The 25255-nt window shown below is 41.9% G+C and overlaps 1 protein-coding gene across 1 annotated transcript in view; it reads left to right on the forward strand.

Moving 5' to 3' along the window:
- Positions 1–25255, forward strand: part of ADARB2 (adenosine deaminase RNA specific B2 (inactive)) — a 327269-nt gene that overhangs the window by 235447 nt on the left and 66567 nt on the right. Inside the window, exon 4 of the mRNA XM_076331882.1 lies at positions 24049–24163. Within this exon, the coding sequence (XP_076187997.1) occupies positions 24049–24163 (115 nt within the window). The remainder of the gene's footprint in view (positions 1–24048; positions 24164–25255) is intronic.

Raw genomic sequence — 25255 nt, forward strand, 5'->3', positions numbered from 1 at the left:
CCTCTGGGTGGCGGCACAACCCTCTGCCATATCAGCCACTCCTCCCAGTGTTGTATCACCAGCAAACTTGCTGAGGGTACACTCTGCCCCATCATCCAGATCATTTATGAAGATGTTAATAGTATTGGACCCAGTGTTGAGCCCTGGGGTGTACCACTAGTGACATGCCTACAACTGGACTTTGTGCCACTGTTCACAACCCTCTGGTCCCAGTCGTTCAGCCAGTTTGCAGTCCACCTCACTGTCCACTTACCTAACCCATACGTTGTCAGCTTGACTATGATGATGTTATGGGAGACGGTGTCAAAGGCTTTACTAAAGCCAAGGTAAACAACATCCACTGCTCTCCCCTCGTCCACCAAGCCAGTCACCTCATTATAGAAGGCTATCAGGTTGCTCAAGCACATTTTCCCCTTCATAAATCAATGCAGACTGCTCCCCCCAGTCTCCTTCTTGTCCCTCATGTGTTTGGAAATGCTTTCCAGGAGGATTTTGTGCACCACCTTCCCAGGGATGGAGGTGAGCCTGTCAGGCCTGTAGTTCCCCGGGTATTCCTTCTTGCCCTTCTTGAAAATAGGAGTGACATTTGCGCTCTTCCAGTCTTCAGGAACCTCTACCAGTTGCCATGAGCAGGAGCAGAATAGAGCAGGGTATTTTCCATTTGGTTTTCTTCTGAGCTGCAAGTTACTGAGCTAATTTCAGGAAAAACTGTTGCAACACTTTCATGGTCAGTGCTGTGCTGGAAGCTGGACGAGACGATCAAAACGGTCCCTTCTGGCTTTAAAATCTTTGGGTTTGAAATTACTCATAATTCTGTCAAGTCAGATACAACTGATACAAATACAACACCTTTTTTGTAAGTTGATCATGTCCCTTTAGCATGATTATTTAATAGTCCTAAACACTCTTGTTAATAATGTGTGACAGGCAACTGTGGTGGGAATGCTTCATGATTGCTCCTTGTGCAATATCATGCTGGGATTGCAGACCCATGCTCTGCTGTTTATGTTATCTGTACTTCACTTCAGACATGTTTTATTATAGTACTTTAAAAAGGAGAATGGAACATTTTATCATATTTTCCTGCCAAACCCCTTGTGTCTATTTTTTTTCTTAAAGAATTGTTTTTATCATCTATCTTTTACTGTGTATCACAGCATTATCTTCACCTGTTAAGGGAAAAAATGAATGGACTTACAGTGTACAACAGACTGACAGCAAATCATAGCATGGATGTTCCCTTCAGAATGACAGTTATACCCTAGATGGCATAGTGACTAAATAACTCACTGTGAGAAACTCCTTTTCACAGACAGTTGTTAAATTGAAGGTATTACCAAAACAGAATGTAAGAATTATTGCTTGCTCTATGGTCATTTTTCTTTAGGTAAGGATATCCGCCTCTTTTTCTTTTGCCTTCTGTAAGGAACAAACTGAAAGAACCAGTCCAGTCCTCAGCATCATTACAGCACCATTATGGTTTATGCTGACTTAGTATTTTCACTATAAATTCTATTTTCCACATGAGTCTTGAGATCAGGGTTCATTTGCAGTCCAGGCCTATTTGGGGGAAAATATTTTTTAATGCACTTTGAGTATTGGGCCTAGCCCTTTTAAAATTTACAGTAGAGTGACATAAAAATAAAAATGAATTATTTCAGATGCTTTCTGGTGTTGCTATTTCATTCCTGTAGCAAAGAAGCTAGAGCTCAGTTTAAAGTTGAGATTTTGCTAACATAATTTTATATTTTGCTATAGAAAATTACTATAGCTCTGCATAGATTAGGATCAATACATTCAGATGAATGGCTTAATTTATTTAGGAAAGTGCCTATTTTTTCATAGTGAATAGATATTCAAAAAACTTTACTGTATAAATACAATACAAAAACTCGGGTATATCTCTGGTACTGCAAAGACTGCAAGGTGCTTTATTTTATTGGAAGATCAGCAGCAGATCAGTAATGCAGATGAGCAGATCTACCCATTTTAAGCTGAGTACCGACACAATAGATAATAGTGTCCACTCAAAAAAAGAAAAAAAAAGGCAGCTTGTTCCTGCTGAGACACACTGCAGGAGTGCACTGAAATCCACTGGAGACGAAGGCAGTTGGGTTAACCTAACACCCACAGAAAAGGTGATCTGAAGCCTTTGCTTTGGAGCAAGGACTGGATCCCTGCTACCAGCAGAGCTGGGCATTGCTGAGGAGCTGCTGGGGATGGCAGTGTCTCCAGCCAGAACGGCTGGCTCTGGGAGAGGATGTCTGACCACAGCTCCAGCACCCGTTAAGGTCCACACAGTGTAGCTCAAGGGAGGAAAAATGTGCTTTTAAGCATATTTCCAACACAGAGTCCACCATGTGTTCGGGCAGTTCTTTGGCGTCGTGCACAGCTGACTGGGGGCTCTGCAATTTCTTCTGGCTACTCACACCCAGGAGGTCCTTGCTGGGTGCCACCATGGTGGGCTACACGTAGGGGCCCTGGCTGCAGACACAGCAGCTGTCAGCTCCTCAGCAGAAAAGGGCTCCTACCTGCAGCATTCACAAACAGCAGATAAATCAGACTTCAGTCCAGTCCACTACCCACCAGGACCGTGCTACATATTGGACAGGTTCTGCCAGGTCCCTAATTAAAGTCTAGCCCTGTTCATTACTGAATGGAAGGCCCTAGTTAAGGCCTTGCTGCGTGGCATAAGTCACCTGGATTTAGTCAGGGTCTGTTCCTATTGCCCATAATGTGTTGGTTCAGCAATGTCAGTATGCAGGGACAGGAACAGGGGTAGGAAGCAGTTCTCCACCATCTGAGCCCTTGTGCTTGGAGGGTGTCCTCTCCCTGGGCACCAGGACAGCTTACACTGGGCAGCAGACTTTGCTTCACCCATCAAGTTAGTGCTCAAACACACAAAAACCTGTCCAGCAGGATAACTGGAGTTATCCTGGCATACATATCTGGGATAACCGAGCCTTGTCAGCCCAATTCCTGCTTTCCAGAGCCTGAAGGCGAAATTAGGATTGACTCTTGGTTAAAAATGAAATAGGGAGAGAGGAAAAAGCTGTCATTCCTGTCTCCCTGCCATCTTGTAAGTACATGACAATAACACAGCCACACATGGGTTTGCACTGGTTTAGCTTCATGTAGAGTTTAACAGCTGATTTAAATTCAGCAGGTGGAAGTTTTCTGTGTGGACAAGACTCAAGTCTATAGGAAATCAATGGGCTTAGGCATTTCTGAAATCTTCCCCTGCACCAGGCAGTATGAAATTCTCTAGCACTGGGGTAAGTGACTACATGAGGTGCAGGTCAATGCCAAGACAGGCCAGCTGACTGATGCTGATAAACATTTTTTTCTGCCTCCCTTTTCACATCCCCCCTCATTATTATTTTTTTTTCAGATACTGGTGTTAAAATGACATCAGGATCTTAGTTTCATCCGGCAAAGATTAGGGGCAGAGAGAGATTGAGAGGGCTGTTTGCAAAACTGACAAGAACACAGAGCAGTCCAAGTGTAAAATCTATTCACCTTCACTTTATGCTGCTGATGGGTATAATAAGAAAGTATTTTTCATTCATCCATCAAAAAAGTTAGTCATTTACACATATATATGCAGAATGCATGATGTGATTTGGCATAAATGCTTTAATTGCATGCATTTCAGATGTAACCTACTTGTAGCTCCACAACTGGGAGTGTAAGACATCTGTCTCAAGTGCAGGCTGATAATAAGCACCATGAATCTTCCCTCCAGATCCTGCAGCACTTCCCGGACGAGAGGCTTGATTTGGCCTGGGCTCTCATGAAAGGCTTTCACTGAAGGCAAAAGCAATTCCATGTGCAGAAGAACCCTCTGCACCACACAAAGCCAGACACTTCTGGGGGGTGAAGCACTGCAACTTGAGCCAGAGCCTTACTGTTGGGAGAATTGTCTTTTTTCTCCCCAAAAATACTTGAGCCAAGAAATAATAAACAAGCACAGAAAATGTCATGATATCATTAACATCCAAACAAAGACAGAGGACATGTTCTGTGAGACTCTTGTGCAAAATTTGTGTGGCTTTATCATGCTTTTAAAGGAAAGAAAAAAGGCATCTGCTGCTCCAGCGCACCGCAAAACACAGCACGTGGAGAATGATAGAAATGCACAGAACAGTCTTTTGTGATGTGTGGAACAGGCAAGAAGTCAGTAAAATAAGAAACATTGCCCATTTGTAAATGGAAGATCGTTTTATTTCCTTATAATTACACTCATAAAAATATTTTTTTCCTATTTCGACACTGACAGGGAGAAATAGCTTAAATCTAATATCGCGGTGTTAACCAGATGAAAACCAGCTTTGTTGTAATTGATTTCGCTGAATTTCACACGTACACACACATACACATACTTGTAATAGGAGAGGGATAAAACAGGCAATTTTGCAGGGTCATTTGGGTAAACTCATTTTCTAAAATAAATCTTTAAAAATAGCTTTTTTTCATAAAAACTCAAACAGGAAAAATAAATGTTAAAGATGCCTAGAAATAAAATTTTGAATCTTAAATGCTTTCCAGAAATATTTGTAAAATTATTGGAAATGTTCCATGTGTCTGGTCAGATACTGATTAGTGGGAATTTTTTCATTACTGCCACTGGAATTTGATCTGGCCATATTGACATAGGTGGATCACATTTGAAGAGGGAGGAAAATACATTTTGTTTTCAAGATTGTCAGGTTTTGATCTTTTTTTTTTTGTCTTAGCTTTACAGACATTTATGGAGAAGGATTTTTTTCTTGAAAATTCTGAATATAAAATTCAGTATATTTACACTTTTTGAATGAAGTCCGGTTGAAATAAGTGCTACAAAGTAAAATTCATATACAGTGAAAACCTCTAGCATTAATTACTCCTGAATGTTTGTGAGTACCCAAAATCCTGACATAAAAGCTGTAATTTCTATGCAAAGTAGATAGGATGATTGAGTTATAATTAAAATGGTAATTATACCCTTAATGCTCTGTATTTGACTTTTCAAAAAATGTTATGCTCCAAGAAAAGCTATTTAAAGATCAGAGAAAAATGTTTGAAAAATGAATGTATTCAAGACATTCTAGATCTTTAAAATCCAGTTATTGATTTTTACATGCTTTCATGTGTAGTCTGAAACATTTTCTTCATTTATTTTTGTCGATGGAAATAATAAAAAATCATTGGAACGTGAAAAGTTTAAACGAACGCAATATTCTCCAAGTTGATATTTAACACGATAAATATTTGAAATGTTGGAGGGCAGGCAACAGTATTCACTCGCTGACTAAAAGCCTGGCTTTCATCCTCTTAACCGGGTGACACCAGGGAAAGAGCCGGTGGGAATTCAGCAGCCCTGTAGTTCCTCCCTCGCCGGTTCGAGACGTGTCACACTGCACCCCGCACGGGATAAACACGACATTTCCTTTGATCCCTCATTCACTCCTTAGAATTAAAACGAGAGCACCTAAAGCTATACATCAAATGTCAGGAGTGGCAGCCTGCTGGAAACGTATCAATATTTGATGATGTATGGCTTGCTGTGAGGCGTAGGAAATGCTGGCCGTGGCAGCGGTGACAGCCGGGATGCTTTGCACTCGCCCAGGCGTGGTTGCGCCCAGAGCTGCGGGAAGGGGTAGGAGAACTGTGCCTACGTGGTGGGATGTACCTACAGATCCAAGAGGGGCCTGTGCAGCAGAGCAGGGCCATTTCACAACTACCGCCAAGCTTGTTCTATTCAGCGCATGTGCACTCGCTTGCCTGTGCAATTAGTATGCCCAAACTGGGATTATGAGCATCTTTATTCACTTTGGAGTGGGTGCAGTAGTCCCTTCTGCTGCTCGAGTAAGCACTCCTCTGAGCAAGGTAAATGAGGGCCATAGTAAGCTATAAGCATTTACAGCAAAATCAGTAAAGTTGTGCAGTCTTAGATGGTTGGGGTTTTTGTAGCATTACAAAAAAAAGCCTTTGCCTCCATCCGTCTATTTACTCCATGTATCCGTCACTTACCTTGGACTTCATGACTTTTCATTCTTATTAATCTTGCAGATAGGGTTTGAAGTTTCTCCTTATGTCCCACAAAAAGCATGATAGGGAGGTTTCAGGTCAGAGTGATGAAATTTTGTAATTTCTATAAAATATACAGCGTGATTTCCTACTTTCTAGCTAGCTTTCTCTAGCATGAAAAAGGAAAAGAGCCAGGGACTTCACTGCTGATCTATTTTCTGCTCTTTATTCCACCCATGGGTGGTGGTAAGGAGCTCTGGGCAGGCTCTGAAATTGGGGTAAAGCTAAAAAGCCACTGAAAGAAATGAGCTTAATTCCTGTTACATGTGGTCCCTCCTCATCCAGTACCTGATCCAAAGCCAGGACTTGCATTCATCTCGCTAGCTGATAGTCCTCCTACTAACCTACAATATTCACCTATTTGCAGAAAGTCTCCCAGCTGATGGCAGGGATGATCACGTTTCCACTGTGTGGAACTAAGTAACATCCTTGGCTCGATGTGTGGCAGGTCATGTTTTGGAACAGGCTGCCCAGGGAAGTGGCTGAGTCACCATCCCTGGAAGTATTTAAAAGACGTGTAGATGAGGCGCTTAGGGACATGGTTTAGTGGGCATGGTGGTGTTGGGTTGACGGTTGGACTCGATGATCTTAGAGGTCTTTTCCAACCTTAATGATTCTATGATTCTATGATTCTATGTCTCTGCCCGAACCATGCCCAGGTTCGGGTGTCGTACCACCCGAACCTGGCATCGTAGATCTTCCCTACTCATGCCCTTATGCCATGTACCTGTAATGCACCCCCATTCCTCTCTTCTCTGAGGGGACTAGAAATGACAGCAGGAGGAAAAAAAAAAAAAAGCACATCTGAAGGGTACAAGGGAAGGGAGTTAGCATGTGATAATAAGATAAACCTTAGTAAAGAGCATCTGAGAGTGATTCAGAAGAAATAGTAAAAAGCCGAAGGGTAAAAAAATGGTAAACAAGCATGTAGTGTGTGAGAAAAAGTGGAGAAATCTGGGAGGAAAGGCAGGGGACAAGGACTGTTGGCTGTCATCTTCTCTTGCTTTTTTGCAAGAAACATCTGTAAAGTTTTTTCCTATTGAGTGAAATATATGTTTCAATATCCCATCCCTTGTTTCATACGGTGGTTTATAGTCTGTCTGCATTCCGTAATTGAGAGCTGCTATTTGCAATCCCCTGCAGTAAGTTCTGAGTGACTGATTTTTAGTCATTGAGATTTTTAGAAATAGTACTAGTTAGCAAAAGACATGCTACGGGTATACATCAATGCCAGTTGGCCTGAAAAAATGTTGGTAGGCATCACTGCTAGCCATTAGCTATTCCAAATTTCTACAGATGTAGACTGAAATTAAATGCACACGGAAATTTTTTAAAAGCTTTGCATAAAATTGAACTGATGAAATAGCAGAAATGTTCCACTTTTAAAGACACAAGAAGTCCAACCCAAAACCTTCTTAAGCAAAGGTAAATGTTTCTATGGATTTCTCCAAGGTTTGGCTCAGATTCTGAATTATTTCCATATGTAACACAACTACAGTCTGGCAGGGAGGCTTTTGGGGGGGGGAAAGGAAAAGAAAAAACTTTTCTAAAATTATCGGTGATGGTGGATTAAGAAGTTGGTTTTTGAAGTGCTGTACCACTAAAAAGGAAGCACGTTGGATGGCAGTCTCAGTTAAGTCCAATTGGACTTGCCACATGGATATGAATGTAGCTCACCCTATTCTTTCTAATTGAGGACCTCAGCAGCTGTGGTTCCTCTGCCAAAACTGGCACAAACATATGGCAGTCATTAATAATTATTTCCTTCTTCTTCTTCATTTTGTGCTAGTCCATGCCTTTTGAGCTGGATTTTACATTTGAGGCTTTCTAAACTAAAATTCTCAAAGTAGATTGCGTTGTGCTCCTGTTAAGGGACTTTGCTAATCTCCTAAGAGTTTTTTAGAAATGTTTGTGGTATGAATGCTCCTGGATCCTTGACCTTCCTGGGGAACAACAAGACCACCAGCTAAGGAGGCTCCTTCTCCCTTATTCTGCATTATGTAGAATACCTGTGAAACTGGTGCAGCTGCAAAAGTATTTCACTCTTGCCAGGTACTGTACCAGAACCAGAATCAGCCCTTGGTCTCCCTAAGCCCAAGCAGGCCATTTTCTCCTTAAAACAAGTAGTCCTTAATGGCACTGGTGTTGCTGGCTGTGATGGAGGCTCATGCCCAAACACTGTTTCCCAGGGGCTGCCTCTGACCAATGATGTACAAGTTGATGTCTGTTGTATCCTTCTGGCGGGACAGCTGTGTACCTCCCCAGAGAGCTCGTGGGTGTTGATTTGCTACCAGCCAGAACACAAAGCAAGCAACTGCTGCTGGAGCCACATGGCGGAAAGTGGTTGTCCTCTCTCCTGCAAGCTGTGACAGCCCATGCACCCCTCCGCCTTCCCGGCACGGTAATCGAGAAGGCAAAATTAGCACCTTAGCTCACTTTTTTAAATACAGGGGACACAGATGGAAGGATAGCTTTGCGGTGTCATCTCCCATTGGTGTTCAACATGTTGAACGACTGGTTTTATAGCTGAATTTCACCTGCAAAAGAAATAAGTGTTTGGTTTGTCTCTTTGATGCAGATGAGCTGTCCTGTGTTGCTGAAATGCCAACACCATGATGGCAATGCTTCGCTTTGCCACAGAGATTTACATACTGAGGCCACGAGAGAGGTGATCCCTGGGGTACTGCAGGCAGATAAATGCAGGTAGAGAAACTGAGGCACAGGGATTTGATAGCTGCTTCAACAAAATGGTTACAACTTCTGACCCCGTCTGTCATGTCTATATCAAAAAGCATTAGAGACTTACGTCCTTGGCATCACATAACATAAAAGGACAACCTTACATCTAGTTTGGGCCTGCAATGAGACTGAGCTCTTCAAAGGCCTCCAACCATCTACCTATGCAAGTTTGATACTTAAAAACACAAGGGAAGTTCAGGTTTTGTCCTTTTCTGTGGCATGACAATGCATTTTGCAATGACAGTAAGTTCCCTCAAGTCTCTCCCAGTTTTGTACCCTGAGAGATTTCCTGTCATCCTTGCCTTGAAAGACATCTTTGTACCTCTTTGATGAGAGCTTGTGCTGTGGTTTTTTTAGTTCTATCTGGACAAAAATATTAAGGACAAAATAAAAATAGTAAAGCTTTAGATGTTAAAGTTTGGATAGAGAAAAAAGGGTAAACACTACTACATCCCTGTTAAAAGCCGGTGAGTGTTAGTCTTCTAACAGTTAAACCCTATATGTGCTAAAGAAACCATAAAATACATGACACATGGCATAGATTCTAGCAAAACAGTTGTTGAGATGTGTTGGAAATGTCAGCTAAAAAAAGCCTCCTTAACCACCTTAATATATATAAAATGGCAATCTACAATTTGGCATGACATATGCATATATATATAAAGTACGTGACAAAATACAGCTGTACTACATCATTTTAGCCAGCAAGGGTAAGACTTTCTTATTCTGTTTGTTTTCCAGGTCACAGGGTCTGTGATAATTTCATTAGCTGCTGAAACATATTTTTACTGTGTTCCAAGGACAATGTTAAGTGCACAGGACTCCTGTTATTGGCAGTGAAAATTAATATCTAGGATATTTCAATAGGTTCTGAACATTTCACTACAAAAGCATGGCGACGTAATGAATGTAGAGCTAAATGGGATTTAGGAGAGGGGATTTTATTCCATTTTCTGGTGTAAGGAAATCACTGTATTCTGATCACTTATTACTGGTACCTATTCACTATTACTACAGCACTGAAACTGAAGGGATAGACAACCGTTTTAATCCGTTGCTGAGAGCCAGTAGATCTGGGCTCCCTGTACGGTCAGGGGAGAGAAATAGTCTCTTATAGGAAGAGATGGCCAGAATATGGCTATCACTCAGGGGTCTTGCATGACTCCATGGGCTGACCACTGGAAATGAGGGTAGCTACTGAAATGTTCACCTAGAAATAACCCCAAACGTTCAAGAAAAGTTGAAGAGTGCTCAGTTTCCTAAATCTACCTCTCCTAACACAGCCCCTCCCGACATAGCCAACTGCCTAGGGACAACTGCACTGCTTTCCATCAGGGCACCCTGCCCCTAGGGACTAAAGCTCGTTATCCTCGACAGAGAGATGTTACAGCTCACCATGCTGTTTGGCTCAAAGTACGTTTTTGTATTATTAGTCAAGGAGACAAAAATGTATGACATGACATTGCATCCCTTCACAGCACAAACTGAATTGAATCATCTCTTGATTGCCCATGGAAACAGAGGGGTGGGGTGCCCCAGGACATAGATAAAATGGACTAATATGCAGATTAGGTTTTAAGAACATGCTGGATTATAAGAAGGAAGAAGAAATATAAGGAAGAAGGAATATAAGGAAGAAGAAATAAAGCAAGCCTGTGTTGGCTGTGGAGGACAGAGACTCTGAGGTACAATTGTGTTGCCCAGCAATGTATTACCCAGCCATTTGTGAAGATAGATATCTTGGGGTACAATGTGGAAGTGGCGAGAAACCATCAAACAGAAGAAAGTGGCTCTGTGGAGCTCAGGGATGGCTTGAAGGCTTCAGTGAAAGGATGTTTTGGCACTTTGACACAAGAACCATAGAATCACGTTTCCTAGCTCAGTGACCTTGCAGAGCGCTCTCTGCATTATGAAAAAGAAAATGTGCTCATTTTAGCTGTCACCGCTGTATGGGCAAAATATTATTATGATTATTGCATTACTTCACGACTAACCAAATGTTAAAATGCAGTAGATCACCCCCCATTTCCCTGCCAAGAGATATGATGGCTTTTCTTTCTCTCTCTCCCCTTCTCTTTTTCTTGTTTTTAATCAGTTTCATTTCTAAACAGACACAGAAGTTGTTGTCTGAGTCAGACCAGCGGTGCTCAACCTTGGCAAGGTAACTCGGTGGTTTTAATGTTTTGTCAGTTGTAATCAATGAGAGCAAGCCTGATGCTTTTAAATTCCTGTCTGAGGTTTCCTTCCATTCACCCTCCAGAGCACAGCATCTACTTGCAGCTCATAGCCCTGCAGTGAGGAAGGAACAAATGGCTGGCCAGGTCTGAGAGCGTGTTGTGTGCACATGTTCACACACATACACACACACACACGCTTTCATGCCCATGCTGCTCTGAAAAGAAAAAAACCACAAACCACTGCTAGAGGAGACTTTGCCAACCTGCTACTCACCTGTGAAAATGAATTATCCGGATTAATTACCTGACAAAGGCTGGACCACAGCTGTCAGCTCAAAACGAGACTAGTGTGTCAACGAGAAACAAAACTGGAGACATGCTGGAAGGGCTTTGTGTGCACTACGGGTTTTTTTTTTCCTTTTTTTTTTCTTTTTTTTTTCCTTTTCTTTTTTTTCCCCCCTGTCTTCTGAGAATTTCCCCACTGTTGCTATCACTTATTATTTGCCTTGCAGTCGTACCAAGGCTCTCTGGTCCTGGAGCACACCCATGTTGGGATAAACTCTGCACAGATGTGGAGCAAGAGCACTGCCAACTGCAAGGCTACACAATTATAACAGAATCAGGAATACTAACAAGGTGACTGCAGTATTAACCACTGCCACCAGTATCACATGGATGATGGTTAAAATGACGATAGCTGCATGAGCTTCATATTGGTTGGAGCTTTTTACTGTTCCCGATTCCCTTGGAGGACTCAGAAGTGGTACCAAGAGCAGGCAGTTTTTCTGCTGGTGTAGACCAGGCAGACACCCTCCATGCTCGTGTTGCTGAGTGCAGGGTCCGGCTGCTATCAGGGCTCGGCGCAGCCGCAGGACCAGTGCTGGCCACAGCAGAGCTGTTTTACCGCTCGTCCTCCCATATGGCCTAGGTCTAAAGCTAGGCATTATGCAGCGTGGAGGGATGGGCAGGACAGTGCTAATCCCATGGTAAACTTGGCCATAAATGAAGTAAAACAGTACTTTGACCCCCACCTATGTCAAAGAAGTCACACACATGGCTTCACAAAAATGTTCCCATTTTACAGATTGGAAACTGAAGCAGGGGCTGAAGGCATGCCTGGCATCAGGCTGCAGGGAATCCAGGCACAGGGGCAGAAACACAGCCCAAATCCCTCAGCCTTCACCCACCCCCTTCCCTGCCTGCCTGTAAGACTCATAAATGCTTCTTTGTGCTAATTTGACCATAGTGAAAACAACACTACAAGATGATGCAGTTTGAAGCCTATATACAGACTCGGGAAGGGTCCTGATCCTGTAGTTGAAATATTTGCAATGCAGGCAAGGGCAACCTAGAGTCGGCAGTGAGTGCGTAAATCACTGCTCAGCCTGGAGCTGCCTAAACCGCTACCCCATCCGTTATACCTCCAGTTGTTTGCAAAACCTTTCTCACCCAGGGGGAAAATTCAGTCAGATGAATGTAGAAATTCTCAGATTAATTTGATTTTTGGGGGGAGGCAGGGGTCTTTAAGTGACGGGGGGGGGGGGGGGGGGGGGGGGGTGTTTGTGTCTATTTCTCCCCTCCAAGCTGCCTTTCATTGCGCATTTACTAGTTCTGGAAGACAACACCCTGCTGACACTTAGAGAAGCATCAATGAATAAAGTCTGTTGTACAGGCTGCAAAGCCATCTGGACTTTCTACTGAAAAGGTTGGACATGGTTTTAGGCAAGATTTTATCACATCTGAAAAAAAAACTTCTGCACTCAGTACCTCTTCCAAGGTTGATGTCAGATTTTTTTTTTCTTTTGTTGGTTGAAAAACAAAAAAATTGACAAACAGTTGGAAGGCAGTAAGGGTGGAGATATAAATCTCTAGAGGAAGCTTTGTCAAAGGTAGTGGAGTATAAACAAAAAATAAATTAGTTTTGGTGTTATCAGAAACTGGACAGACTTCGATTTGTATAATAGTTTGTCTGGGTTTCCAGACCACCTAGACAATGCTTCTGTGAGCCTAAGCACAGATTCACTCGACGGAAGAGGTGGAGGAAATGGTTAAACACATAATCACAGGAGGAGAAGGGATGAAGACAGACAAGAAGACAAAGGTGCAATGGCAGACAGCCTTGAAATCCTTCACTCTTTTGCTTTTATTATTTTCAGGGGCTCCAAGCAGCATGTTTTACCTTGCTGCCCATATTAGTCAGCTCTTGAGTCCAAGAATTTTGTGTAGCCCTTGTGTGTTACACACACCCCCCCAGGTTTTAGCAGGACAGTTTCGTAGACTGAAAAGGGTAGCACAAGGCTTGTGTGCCAGCTCCTCCTTGCTGAGGAGCCCTGTGAGCAGAGCAGGAGAGAGAAACATGCTGAAAGTAATTTATTGGAGTGCCCTCTAGGTTATGTGCATCTTAGCAAGTGAGCTAACATCCAGCGATTACCTTAAAAACACAGATTGGTGACACGGTTTTATATATTCTGAGAGCTGGGTATGAAGCTGGTTATTCCTCTCTTCTCTCTGGAATTACTGTCTGAATTTTGGGAGATTCTTTCTTACCCCATGGCTGTACATGGGAGCCCAGACATGTAATGCCAGACACCTTAGAGATCCTTTGAGGTGTCCTTCCAGAAGTATGGTATGCTGATAAAAGAAATTTATTCATATTTGTATTATGCCTTGCTTTTTTTGCTGTAAAGGAAGAATTGCACATGCTATTTCTTGTCTTTGACACTGACTTACCTGAGCAAAATATTAAAGCTGGTTGTCTCTCAATTTAATCATCAATTATGTAAGAATACATATTTAACTAGCTGACATGAATTTTATAGGGTTTGGTCAATTTGTAGGTAAACTGCTTTGAGACTTTTATGTAAGTAGTCAAATAAATAGAAATAATAGGTTTTAATTTAATGACTGGATTTATCAATTTATTTTTTGTCTCTTTCTTCCCAAGAAGCTCTTCCTTTATTGCCCACAGTGAATAAATCACTTAAAGCAGCTTTCCCATGATGAGGAAGTTTTCTTAAAAGATTATTTGCTGTAAGAAATCTGAGCTGTAAGTGAAAGCTGTAACATTGCACTCATCCGTGGGCAGATCCTTTCCACCCCTCTCACAGGCACGATCCCAAGGGAAGGTCATCCTGTGGAGGACAGCCCACACAGTGCCACTCCACAGTCTCCTGGCCTCATGCTCAGTCCTTCCCTGGGTTTTTGCTTAAAGACAAGTCTGCTGAGGCAACAGGTTTTGCCCCAGAGTGTTGTCACAGGGTTTAAAAAGGCCATTCCCAGATTCTAGGTGTGGACACTTGGTTAAGAGTTTCTTGACTGGAGATGGAGGGGAGGGTGATGGGGAAGTGATATTTGGGGTTTAGAGCATGGGCTAAAAGTAATGCTGAATTTTTAGCTTCAGATGCAGGTTCTCAACAGATATAAAACAGTAAAACTCTTTCTTAATTTCAGCAATGTTATGTTAGTTACTTGTATTTGTCCAGTAAGGGACAGTAAGTCAGGGAGGGACTGGTTTTAGCCCTGGCCCCAGGCACACACCAGTCCCGAATGGCTCTGTTGGGTCCCTGAGTGGCAATCGGGATTCAGCAGAAATCACGGTTCTGCCTTTCCTGGCACAAAGCCACCGTGGATGATGAGAACTGTCCCTGCTAATTACACATTGGAGGAGAAGCCCAGAGAAGGGTGAGGTAACATGAAATGTAGATTGCCTTACCACCCCTCCCAGCCAAGGGAAAGGTTGTTAGCAAGGTTACAGCCAGATTTCGAGAATCATTACAGCAAATGACAGCAAGATCTTTAACAACAAGAAAGGAAAAATTCCAATGTCTGTATAGTAATTGCCACACAGTGTATTATATGCCTTGCTCTGCAGTGATTCAGAAAGTCGAATCGTGCAGTGCCTTGCTGGGATCAGCAGTTCAGAATAGATTAAATTTGTTTTGGACACTGCCTGCACCCTGCTTTATCTAACAAAGCATATGTGTGACGGGGAAGGCTCTTAATAGCGCAGCCCCTTAATGAGAACCATAAACACACAGGCGTAGATTTTCAAAGTGATGCTCAAGGGATTTGAGCAAGCACTGTTCTCTCCCTGCTTTGAACATTTACCCAAGAGCTGCTAACTGGTTAGGCTTTGGGAAGAGAGTGGACCTTGAACAGCCAAGAGTATTGTATGCGATGAGGGTTTTGCCACCGTTAGTTTCCAAAGGATATTCATTTCAATGCACCTAAGAAAGATAAAGCAAGGAAACAGAAAACTGAAAGGACATTTCTCAGATAAAGCATTGATTTTATTAAAGAGAGATGGCTCATAATATGAATCTAAAATTTAGTTTTTTACAGAGAGCATAAAAGCCTTTTTACAGAGTTAGCCATTCCTAGGCACTGGTGGCTTTATAGAGCTTTTATCTAGTTAAAGAAAACCCATTCGTGCTAATTTAATATCTGTAGTGTACAACAGCTTGACACCTGAGGCTTGTCCTAAAGCAGGCACAAGGCTGCAAAGCGAACACTACTTCATTGTTTTGAATTATTCAGCAGTTGCAGCCAACCTTATGTGTGCCTTTGTAGGAAGAAGGCTTTTGGGTTAAGGATCAGTAAAAGAAAAGAAAAAAGGCAAACAAACAACCCCTCCTTTCTGGCATTTGTTAGCAGGTGCAGTATTGACTTCAAGAATGATTCTGCAAAATTGGTGTGGACATTCTTCATTACCGGAGCAATAAATGCAGAGCTGTACTCAGAAGAAGCAAAGCTGGAAACTTAGCATGGCCTCCTTTAGGGAACAACTGTTCATGTCGGTGGAAAAGCTTGTTTCCTCTAAATTCATTGAAATGGTACTTATTGGTAGCATCTTTTTAGAACAAGATGAATGCAGACAGCAATGAATCAACCTCAAATAGAGGGGCTCATCTGTTAGCATCCTAACATTAACACACTAATGTGAATTTAAAGATTCTAATTAAACCTGCATACAAAATGTTTTCCTACTAAACAGAAAACCGTACTTTTTGGAGGAGCTGGGGCATTTGGATTTGATAGCACTTCCTTTTTCAATAGTATGCTTATTTTATGTGTTCTTTCAGTCACTCCAGGGGTTTCTGAAACAAATAAAAAGATGTATTATATTAAGTTTGATTGATTCCCTGTAGTCGAGAGATATATTGAGAAAACAGACCAATTTTTTTCACTGAGCTCTTAGAATAAATTTCTGTTTGGTCTTTGTAATTCCCACTGTTGCTACAAATTTCTTTTGAGATATTTAGCATTGATTAATCTCATTTACAGGATCACATAGTAATACCTATGTGCAAATTCAGAAGCTTTTTCATTGTAGCAGAACTCACATCACAGCTATCAGTTTCTAAATTTGTCCATTCCTCTCCAAATGCCCCAATAAAACTTGGTTTCCCCCCCATTTCAAACTTTGTGTGATATTTGTGTGAAAAAAAATCAATATTTTAAGAAAAAATTCTACAAACAGTGGCACAGTACCTCTTTGCCATTCGTGACTAAAAATCTCACTGAAGAGATTTAAGACAAAGTTTACTGGGAGACATTTGTGTTCCCTAGTAAAAAAGTTTCAGACACAGTGAAGGACTTTTAGCTTGCATTTAGCCACTCAAGAAACATCAAAAGTGAGAAGCTTACTGCAATCTTTAATCATTGCTGGAACATACGCTGGATATATGAACAATTCATCAAAATCTGCTAAAATGGTTTTTAGCAGACCTCACATTCATTAGAACAGGGTCGAATCTAACACCCAAAGAAGTCATTGGGAAACATCCCTTAGAGGTTGGACCTTAACTAACCCTCCCATTCTACCTTTGTGTCACCTTAATTTCTCCGTGCACGCTGTATCCTCCCAACCCCAGGGCAGGGGGTGGCTATCATTTTCATAAAGCCATAGGGTTACTGGGAAACCCAAAAAACAAATGGGTGGAAGAAGGAATTTTCAATTCTGACTCCCATTCTGGGGTCTTTCAGGGCATTTTGTCGTTCTTTTGTCTGCCACACAGGGATAATCTTCAAACTCTGCCTCATACAGCAGCCAGCACAGTGCTGATATTTAGTAAATGATCACTAATGATATAAGCAATGGTGTCGAGGCAAATACGTTTTGTGGTGCCTGGTAAATTAGCACAGCAATCAGCCTCCAGCCGGGGTGAGGGGAGGAGAGGGAAGTAGCCAGCAAATAATCACTCTGAGCCCAGGAGCCCATTGCACAGTCCGGGTGAGTCGGCCAAGTCAGCCGAGGTCAGCCAAGCCACTGAGGAGCTTTCATGAATGCAGAGCAAATTCGGGACATTTGATGATTACAGAAATAAGGAATTCATTGTGGTAACTCAGCATCATATGTAGCTAAAACATCTGTAATAGGACTATGAACAGATGGGGGGGTTGGTGAAAGTGATTCTTTTGACTGAATCAATAGGAGCAGTTGAACTTCCCCATCAATCTTGATAAGAAAACTGTGAGGATATTCAGTGTCAGAAGTGCGTTATTGGTGTTTTCATTAGAAGCTCGGTGTGGGAACGTGTACCCAGCTGCTGCCTGTGCAGCACGCACCCAGTCCCCTCTGAGAAGCATGAACAAGAAGACCTCTCTGAATCAGGATGTACACAGGATATACGAACGCGGTCAGCTGAAATGAAAACATATAGCCAGACAAAATAAAACCATGTCCATCTAAGATAAAACAAAGCCCATATATGCTAGCCCTGAGGGATAAGCCAAAACCAGACATAATGATCGATACTATAGGAGTTATGATCAGAGAGAAATAATTACTGCACATCTCAAGGAAAGAACCACAATGAATTCCGTGGCAGTGCCTTGTTCTTTGAGTAATACTCTGTAAATGCCTGTGCATGCCAAAGGAAGGCTGAGTAATGAGGGGCTGTGGACTGCAGCCTCCAGTCTGGCTGCAGAAGTCCTTGCATGACCCTGCCTGGAGAGTCTCACCACCATCAGTGCCATTTGCCTCACAGTTCCCTTGACAGGTGGGTAAAAATCATCCCCTTTTACCTCTGGAGAAGTGGAACTCATGGCAAAGCAAGTGGTTTGCACTGAGGCTGCCAGGAAGCAGGGCAAGGAATGAACCCAGCCTGCAACCTGCTGCCTGCGACCCGCTGCCCTCCTTCCTTCCACAAGTCACCCCTGCCTGTCCATTCCTCTAGGTCCTCGTTCAGCCCTTTCCACTGTGCTGGGGGAGCTCCTGGCGTTAAATTGATGCTAGAAGACTGATGGTGGAGGGCAGGCCATTTCTGCGATTTCTTTTCTCAAGGCTGCATCTTGAAGATGATGTAGTACCTGGGAAGAGCCTGACTAATTCATTGGCTCGAGGGTACAATCACTTAGCGATGAATCTCCAACTAGCTACAGCAAACTTATTTACAAGCCTGGGAAAAAGTGTGTTGTGTAGCAATTTGCTACACACCCTGACCAGGAGCAGCGCTTCAGGATTGATATTCTCTGTGCTGTGTTTTCCTCCCCTCCCGTTTAGACAGTGAGAGTTCTCCGCAGGAAAAAATACAAAGTCCCACTGTCAATGAGTGCATGTTTCCCCCTCAGCCAGTAAAAAGAACTAGGTGTGCATCTCCTTTTATCTGTGAAGAGAGTTGTGAACTTAATTCAACCTGATCCCCATTCATTGTGTTCATCATTTACCCCCCAAATGTCAGTGATTTTCTGGAAAATAAAGTACTTGGGAGACAGGAGAAACAGAGCCCTTGGTGATATCTGTATAGCAGAATATTTCTTCCCATCCATATGCAAATCTAACCTTTTTGATATTTCAACCCTATAAACCCTAAGACAGGATTTCAATAGAAAATGTTTACTAAAGGCTTTCTCCTTTATAATCTATTGATTTTAATATCCTTGCTACTCCTGTTGAATGTCAGTTTTACCCTGAAGACTCCCATTGCAAACTTGAACACATTTAATTATTTATACCATTTGAAATATTAGTGCTGAGAAATGAGTAAAAGTTTTTGGTTCAGTAATGGTATGATCTAAGTTTGATTTTCCTTTGTGAATAACACAAGTAATTTGATATGGTAATCAAGAACGGATGAATACTTCAGACAACAGTGCAGTTTTAATAGTAATGACATCTATTTTTCATTTTTCCAGCCTCCTTGTATATGTTAAAATATAGCTCATTAAGTACTGCAGGATCTCACAGTCTTTTTTCACAGTGAACAGTTTAGCATTGTGTTTTCTTCCTTCTGCCAGGCGCCTGAACCAGTAACTGTTGCTTCCACCAGTGACAGCAGGCACGTAGCCAATGTGCATGCTTTGAGTGCAACCAAGAGCAGATTTGCCCCTCGCTGTGGGTCTAGCAGTCTTGTTTGCCTTACTCATATTGCTAACTGTATTAGCAAGACCGAGAAAAGTTTTGATCTCAAAGAAATTGTCTCTGAAACAAATATTCTTTGTACAGAACAATCTATGTGAGGACCTATGAAAGGTAAGATTTTGATAGCAGGCAAACCAGAGCAGGGGATTTGAAAGAAACTCAGCACCTGGAAGGTCAGTTCTTCCCCAGAGTCATGTTTTTTCCTCCCAACACACACCCAAAGCTGGCATGGCCGAGCTCACCCTGCCTGGACAGGGCATGGGCATGCTTGAACTCCCATGCTTGCTGCTTGAGCCTTATCTCGAACATATTAGAGTCAGGCATACTTCCACTGGCTTCAGTGGTGTTTTGTATCAGACCCCAGTTTTCCAAGGGGATTAAATCCCTAAGCATAAGTCCCTCCTGGGTCCAGCACTCAAGTGGCATTTGAGCATTTATTCTCCCTTGTGCCTTGGTAAAAATTTTCAGAGTTCTGACTGTCCATATCTTTTTACTTTCTTCTGCCCTGTCCTCCTGCCCCAAGCTGCCATTTCTCTGCCATTACGCAGCCAGTGCAATTGCATGCACCTCTATTAATTGCACTGAATTTCTCTTTCACAAGGAAAGTTTCTACTCTTCTTTTTGCCTCGTCTTCTGAAATTTTCCCTTTTTCTACTACCAACAACTTTTGATAGTTGTTCAGAAGCTGCCAAGATGTATTTGGCTCTTGTATTTACTCCAGATGGAGACTTATTTTCACTCATATCTGGCAGTAGGAACTGTGGTATCACCAAACACAACTTTTCTCTGAGATTAATTGTTTTGATAGTAGAGGATAACAAAAGAATGGTTCCTTTTGTGTATGTTTTTTCAGTTATTTCTGATGGCAGATAACATAGTCTAGCCTGTATCCTAAAAGTTCAACCAGGCTCACAATAGCCATCAATGGTTGGATTTTTCTGGTTTATATCCCATCAGGAATGATCATCTGGGTATGTATCTTTCAGTAGCCTAGGACTATTGTTTAAAAGTAAAGCAAGAAAATCTCTGGAATGAAATATCTGGTTCTAAACTGAGCAGGGGCAAATGTACCAACTCTTATCTCCACCTTATCTGTCCTGTATGCATTAGATATGTTTGTAACCAGTTTTGGTTCCCTAGAAACATTGAGAACCAGTCTAAAGGCTCTAAATAGGCAGAAATGCTGTCACTGATTTCATTGCACATGACTGGGTCAAGCCAAACAGCTGCTCTGGTGTGTGTTACAGGGGAAGGCAGCGTGCTATGCTTCTTGTAACGTATAGGTATAGGTCAGGAATCTAACACCATACCCAGCTCTGCCACCAGGCCAGCTTTCAGGGCCAGAGTTTTCAAGGCCCTGAAATTAATGCTCCACTACATGGATCAATCCTCAGGGTATCAAATCTCTTACAGGACTGAGCCGTGCATCTCTTGACTTCTTATTTTTCTCCATCTGCAAAAACAGACTGCTCCTTTTCCTCTTTTCCACCTTTCTATTTTACTTTGGAATATCCATTTGGAAACTTAGGGCAATAGGATAGCCTGTAAATGACCTCTCAGATTAGACACTATGTTTCAGGTTGTTTTTTCTGCATCCTACATGTATTCATGTATGTCACTCCTTTGCTTCTATTAATTTCACTGGCATCCTTTTAGGCAATGAATTCAAGACGAAAAATATTCGCCTGACTTATTTTAGCTAAGAGGCTTCACATTTAATGGATTTGCTGTTCTTTAATGTCCCAGGTCACTCCTCGAGATCAGCAAATGCTGAATTCCTTATCGTCCCTAAATGTTATCTGAAGTCATGTCGTTATTTTGCCTTTAGTGAGTCTCTTTGCTCTCTGGCTTTGGAACCTACTGCCAAATGAAGTAAAGAAAGCCCTGACTGTGGGGATTTCTAAATCCAAAGTTAAAAGTTATTTGTTCTATTTAGCATTTTTAAAATGATTCTTTTAGGAATTGTATGTGCCTCTAAGCTAATCAACTCTTAATGAGCGCAAAATGCCCTGGGATGCAGATTTGGAGGGCACGCTAGAAACGCAGGCATGGATTGGACAGCAATACTGCAGGAGATGAAATTTATGATTTTATTCTTTTTTTTAAATGATGCTGCAGATGATCGTTTTATTGAGATACTCTTTTTTTTTCTTTCTTTCTTTCTAGTCTAAATAAAGCTGATCAGATTTTCAGTCCACCATATGGGGCCCAGTTATATCAGTCCTGCAAATACACTTTAGTTTTCCGTTATGGATGAAGTCACTCTTCAGTAGGGAAAACAAGTTTAGAAACAAACTTTCATATTATGAAAGACAGGCAGTGTTCCAGCACTGAGCACTTAACCAGAGCATCAGGAAATCAGAACACCTGGCTGTGCCCGGCTCTGTGCTATTCCCCTGGACCAGTCCCTCACCCTTTTAGTGCCTTCACTCATTCATCTGTAAAGCAACTGTAATTGCATTTATATCACAAGGGTGCCTTGATGCTTGGCAAATGAGAATTGACCCAAAATTCATCCTTCAGAAGCACTGTATGAGCAATACCTTGCTCACATGGTGGTTGTGGACAATTAGATTAGAAGAGGTATAAATGCAGTCAAAGTGAAATTCCATTTAGGAACTGTCAAACTGTTCTTGATAATTTTTCTTAGTTTTCATCTAATTCTAGTGTAAAATTTTGCATGCATCTCCCAGAAAGGGTTTATATGCCTCTTTCCTTCTTTTGCAACAAGCCAGCATATTTTATTCCATGTTATATTAAACTGTCTTTTGGGGTAAATGGTTTGTTCCCAGAGCAATACCTTGGAAAGCTGCATTTAGCAAAACAAAGAAAAATTATTGTGTCAAAGAAATCCTATCCTCTATGTATTTGAGCAAATTGCAATCACTTATAAGGATTGTACATGGAAAGAATATTCCAGGTTTTATGAAAAGGGAGTTGCCTAATTGTTGTTATGCTTTATTTAATTAGATTTTTTATATTTGCTATAATAATATTTAAAAATCAAGCTGGCTTTCTGCAACAAACTGTAGAAACATATGGTGTACAGCCTGCAGAGGCTCTCAGTGGCAGTAATATTACTGATAATATTTGTGAATTAGAATCTGCTTTCCTCTGAAAAAGAGCTGTGTGTTCTCCCAGTTTAAAATACTGTGTTTTCGCCAACATGTTTTCATCACCATTAATGGTTTTGGGAGAAAAAGAATGGATATGATCATCTTAAACACATTTCCTTACTTCTGCATGACTGTGGATCTTTCAGGGTGAGGGAGGCTACAAACCAGACTCAGCCTCTCCTCCATGTGTGCTGTGAACCCAATTAAAGAAACCAGGTGAATTCACGGGGGCCTGTTTTACCAGGACCTCCCTGCAGGTAGCTTAGCCCAACACGAGGAGAAAAACTGGAATTGTTGCTTGGTCGAGCCACTTTTCCTAACAAAGGCGCGATCGCTCGCGGCTAACCAGACTACAGAATGCCAGGAGGTCTCCTGTCAGCACCCCAGAGTAAGCTCCAGCCCCCAGGAACTGCTCCTGGAAGGGTTTGTAAGTACAGCTTGGTTTCCCACAAGAAATCATATGGCTCAAAAAAAAAAAAAATCCTTTGGATCTTACTTTTTTATGTTCAGACTTGCAAAGCACTTTAAGAACAACTCAGGCTCACAAACAGCGTTCTTCTGACTTATCTCTAATGTATGCTTGAAATGCTCTGTGCCAAACAAAGTGCAGAGATTAAGTAAATGAAAAGATACTAAACGTTGCAGCAGGGAAACGGTCCAAGTAGTGGTGCACCAAGGAGCACCAGAGCTGGTTTATGTTCACATTCATCCATACACAGTCTGCAGAATTCACTTTTTGGACCTTTTACACTGCTTGGCTTCAGCAACCGGCTTCCCAAGGCTCTCCCTGGCGACTGGACTCACTCAGACCTGAGAGTTCAGACCACACAGTCTCTAGAGCCCAGTCCATGGGAAAATTTGACCTTTCAACAAAGCCGTCATGCTCAAGAGGAGAGCTGGCAGAACGGTCCCTCAGCACTACTGCACACCAGTGAACTTGTGCAAGCGACATCTTCGGTAGGATGTGCAAGCAGCGGTTCCCCTTCCCTTCCTCCCAATGGCTGTCGAGGTGGAAGCAAGACAGACCGCAGTACTCCTCTGACAGCATTAAACATAGCCCAGATTTCTGAGCTCATCATTTTACCTCAGTAGCCGTGAGTCATTAAAAACTCACCTTGAATGCAGAAATAGGTGGTCCTTACCTATAACCCAGGCCTCAGCTCAGCTTTCAGGCCTCAGTGGGCTAACAGAAGTTTTCAGTGGGCTCATGGAAATAGGTGGTTTGGTGGGACACACATCCACCTCTTCAGCTCACTACAATAAAATGCTTTAAGGACCAACAAATTTCCTGTGAACTGATCCTGGACCAATGTCTAGGAGGCTGAAAAAAGTCAACCCTGAAATCTTCTCCTTTTACCACTAATCCTAGCCAATACGGTTCTCTAGCTTTAATTCAGTTAATTTAGCCATTTCTGAGGGTGATGTGGGTAGTTGACAGAGAGATACTCCTTTTATCTTTGCTCGGGTAGGTGGTGTCTAATTCTAAAAGGGACCTCTCAGCAGTTGACAGCAGGTGACTAATCTGCAGAAACGCCCAGGTGCATCAAAGAAAGTGAAAAAAATTCTTTCTCACTGTGTCTTTCAGGATTTTGCCGACTCCGTATACCAAATGGTTGCACAGAAGTTCCAGGAGCTGACAGATAATTTCACTTCCATGCATGCACGCCACAAAACTCTTGCAGGCATTGTGATGACCAAAGGTAAGATATCCTCTCATTTATTTTCCTCTGGCATTTTTCATGACTAAGTAATACATTATTTACCTGGTCCACAGTATTGAAGGATGCCTTTACTCCCACACAGAAAAATAAATATTAATGCAGAGAAAAGAAGCATTAAATATTTACACCTCAAGTAAGTTCACACAAAAAATATTGGCAACAGAGGTAAAAATTTATTCATAAATATGTCCCTACATTGCTTTGTTTACAGGACAAAATATAGACCTGCCTGATTTTGCATTTCCTAATAGATGGGGTAGTTTTAGTTATCAATAAAAAGTTGTATTATTTATTAATTGGTTTTTTAGATCTGGAAACACCAAGTTCTTGTTGTACAAGGCTACCATAAACGTTGTTTTAGACTGACAATAAAAGCAAATCTCAGCCCATTTCCTTTCCAATCAAAAGAAACAAAACCCAGAGCATGCATAGCTGTAATTCTGCTCTGCTCTAATGGTGGGAAATACTTATCAGCAGGGCCAAAATTTTATATTCACCCCTGTTAAGACTTAACTGATGGACACATACTATACAGAAATCTTTAGCCCTTTGATGAAACTGTTGCATAGACGGTCTGTCTTTCTTTGTGAGCATACTTCAGTTGGGATACCTCAGTATTTATGAGGATGTCAGCAATGGAGATGCTGCCATAAACTTCATTCTCACTCAGACGCGTGGAGCAGTGAATTGAGTTTAGAAATGAGAGGATAAGCTCAGAGGGAAAAGGCATGTATAATTCACCCAGGCTTGTCTTATTCCTTCCTTTCAACAATTACATTAGCTAGATTCAATAGGGACATTTGTGAATATTGCAAAGCAGCAGGATGGAGATGGGATTATCTGCTGGATCTTTTCCAACCACAGAACCTAAATACAGCTAAGAGTTCTGTGCAGAGTAACTTATTCTCCTCTTTTCTGATGTGAAAAGAGTGAGCAATCCTCTCCTGAAATTAAAAGTAGAGAAGTTGACCTAAAAGTCTTCTAGACATCTGGTTGAAACTGAACTGTTCCTCAGCTAAATTTGTTATTATTTTGCTTAATCTGCTTTGGTTAGTTAAGTTTTTTATATTA

Source organism: Aptenodytes patagonicus, chromosome 2 (genome assembly GCF_965638725.1).
Source record: "Aptenodytes patagonicus chromosome 2, bAptPat1.pri.cur, whole genome shotgun sequence".
NCBI classification, from domain to species: domain Eukaryota; kingdom Metazoa; phylum Chordata; class Aves; order Sphenisciformes; family Spheniscidae; genus Aptenodytes; species Aptenodytes patagonicus.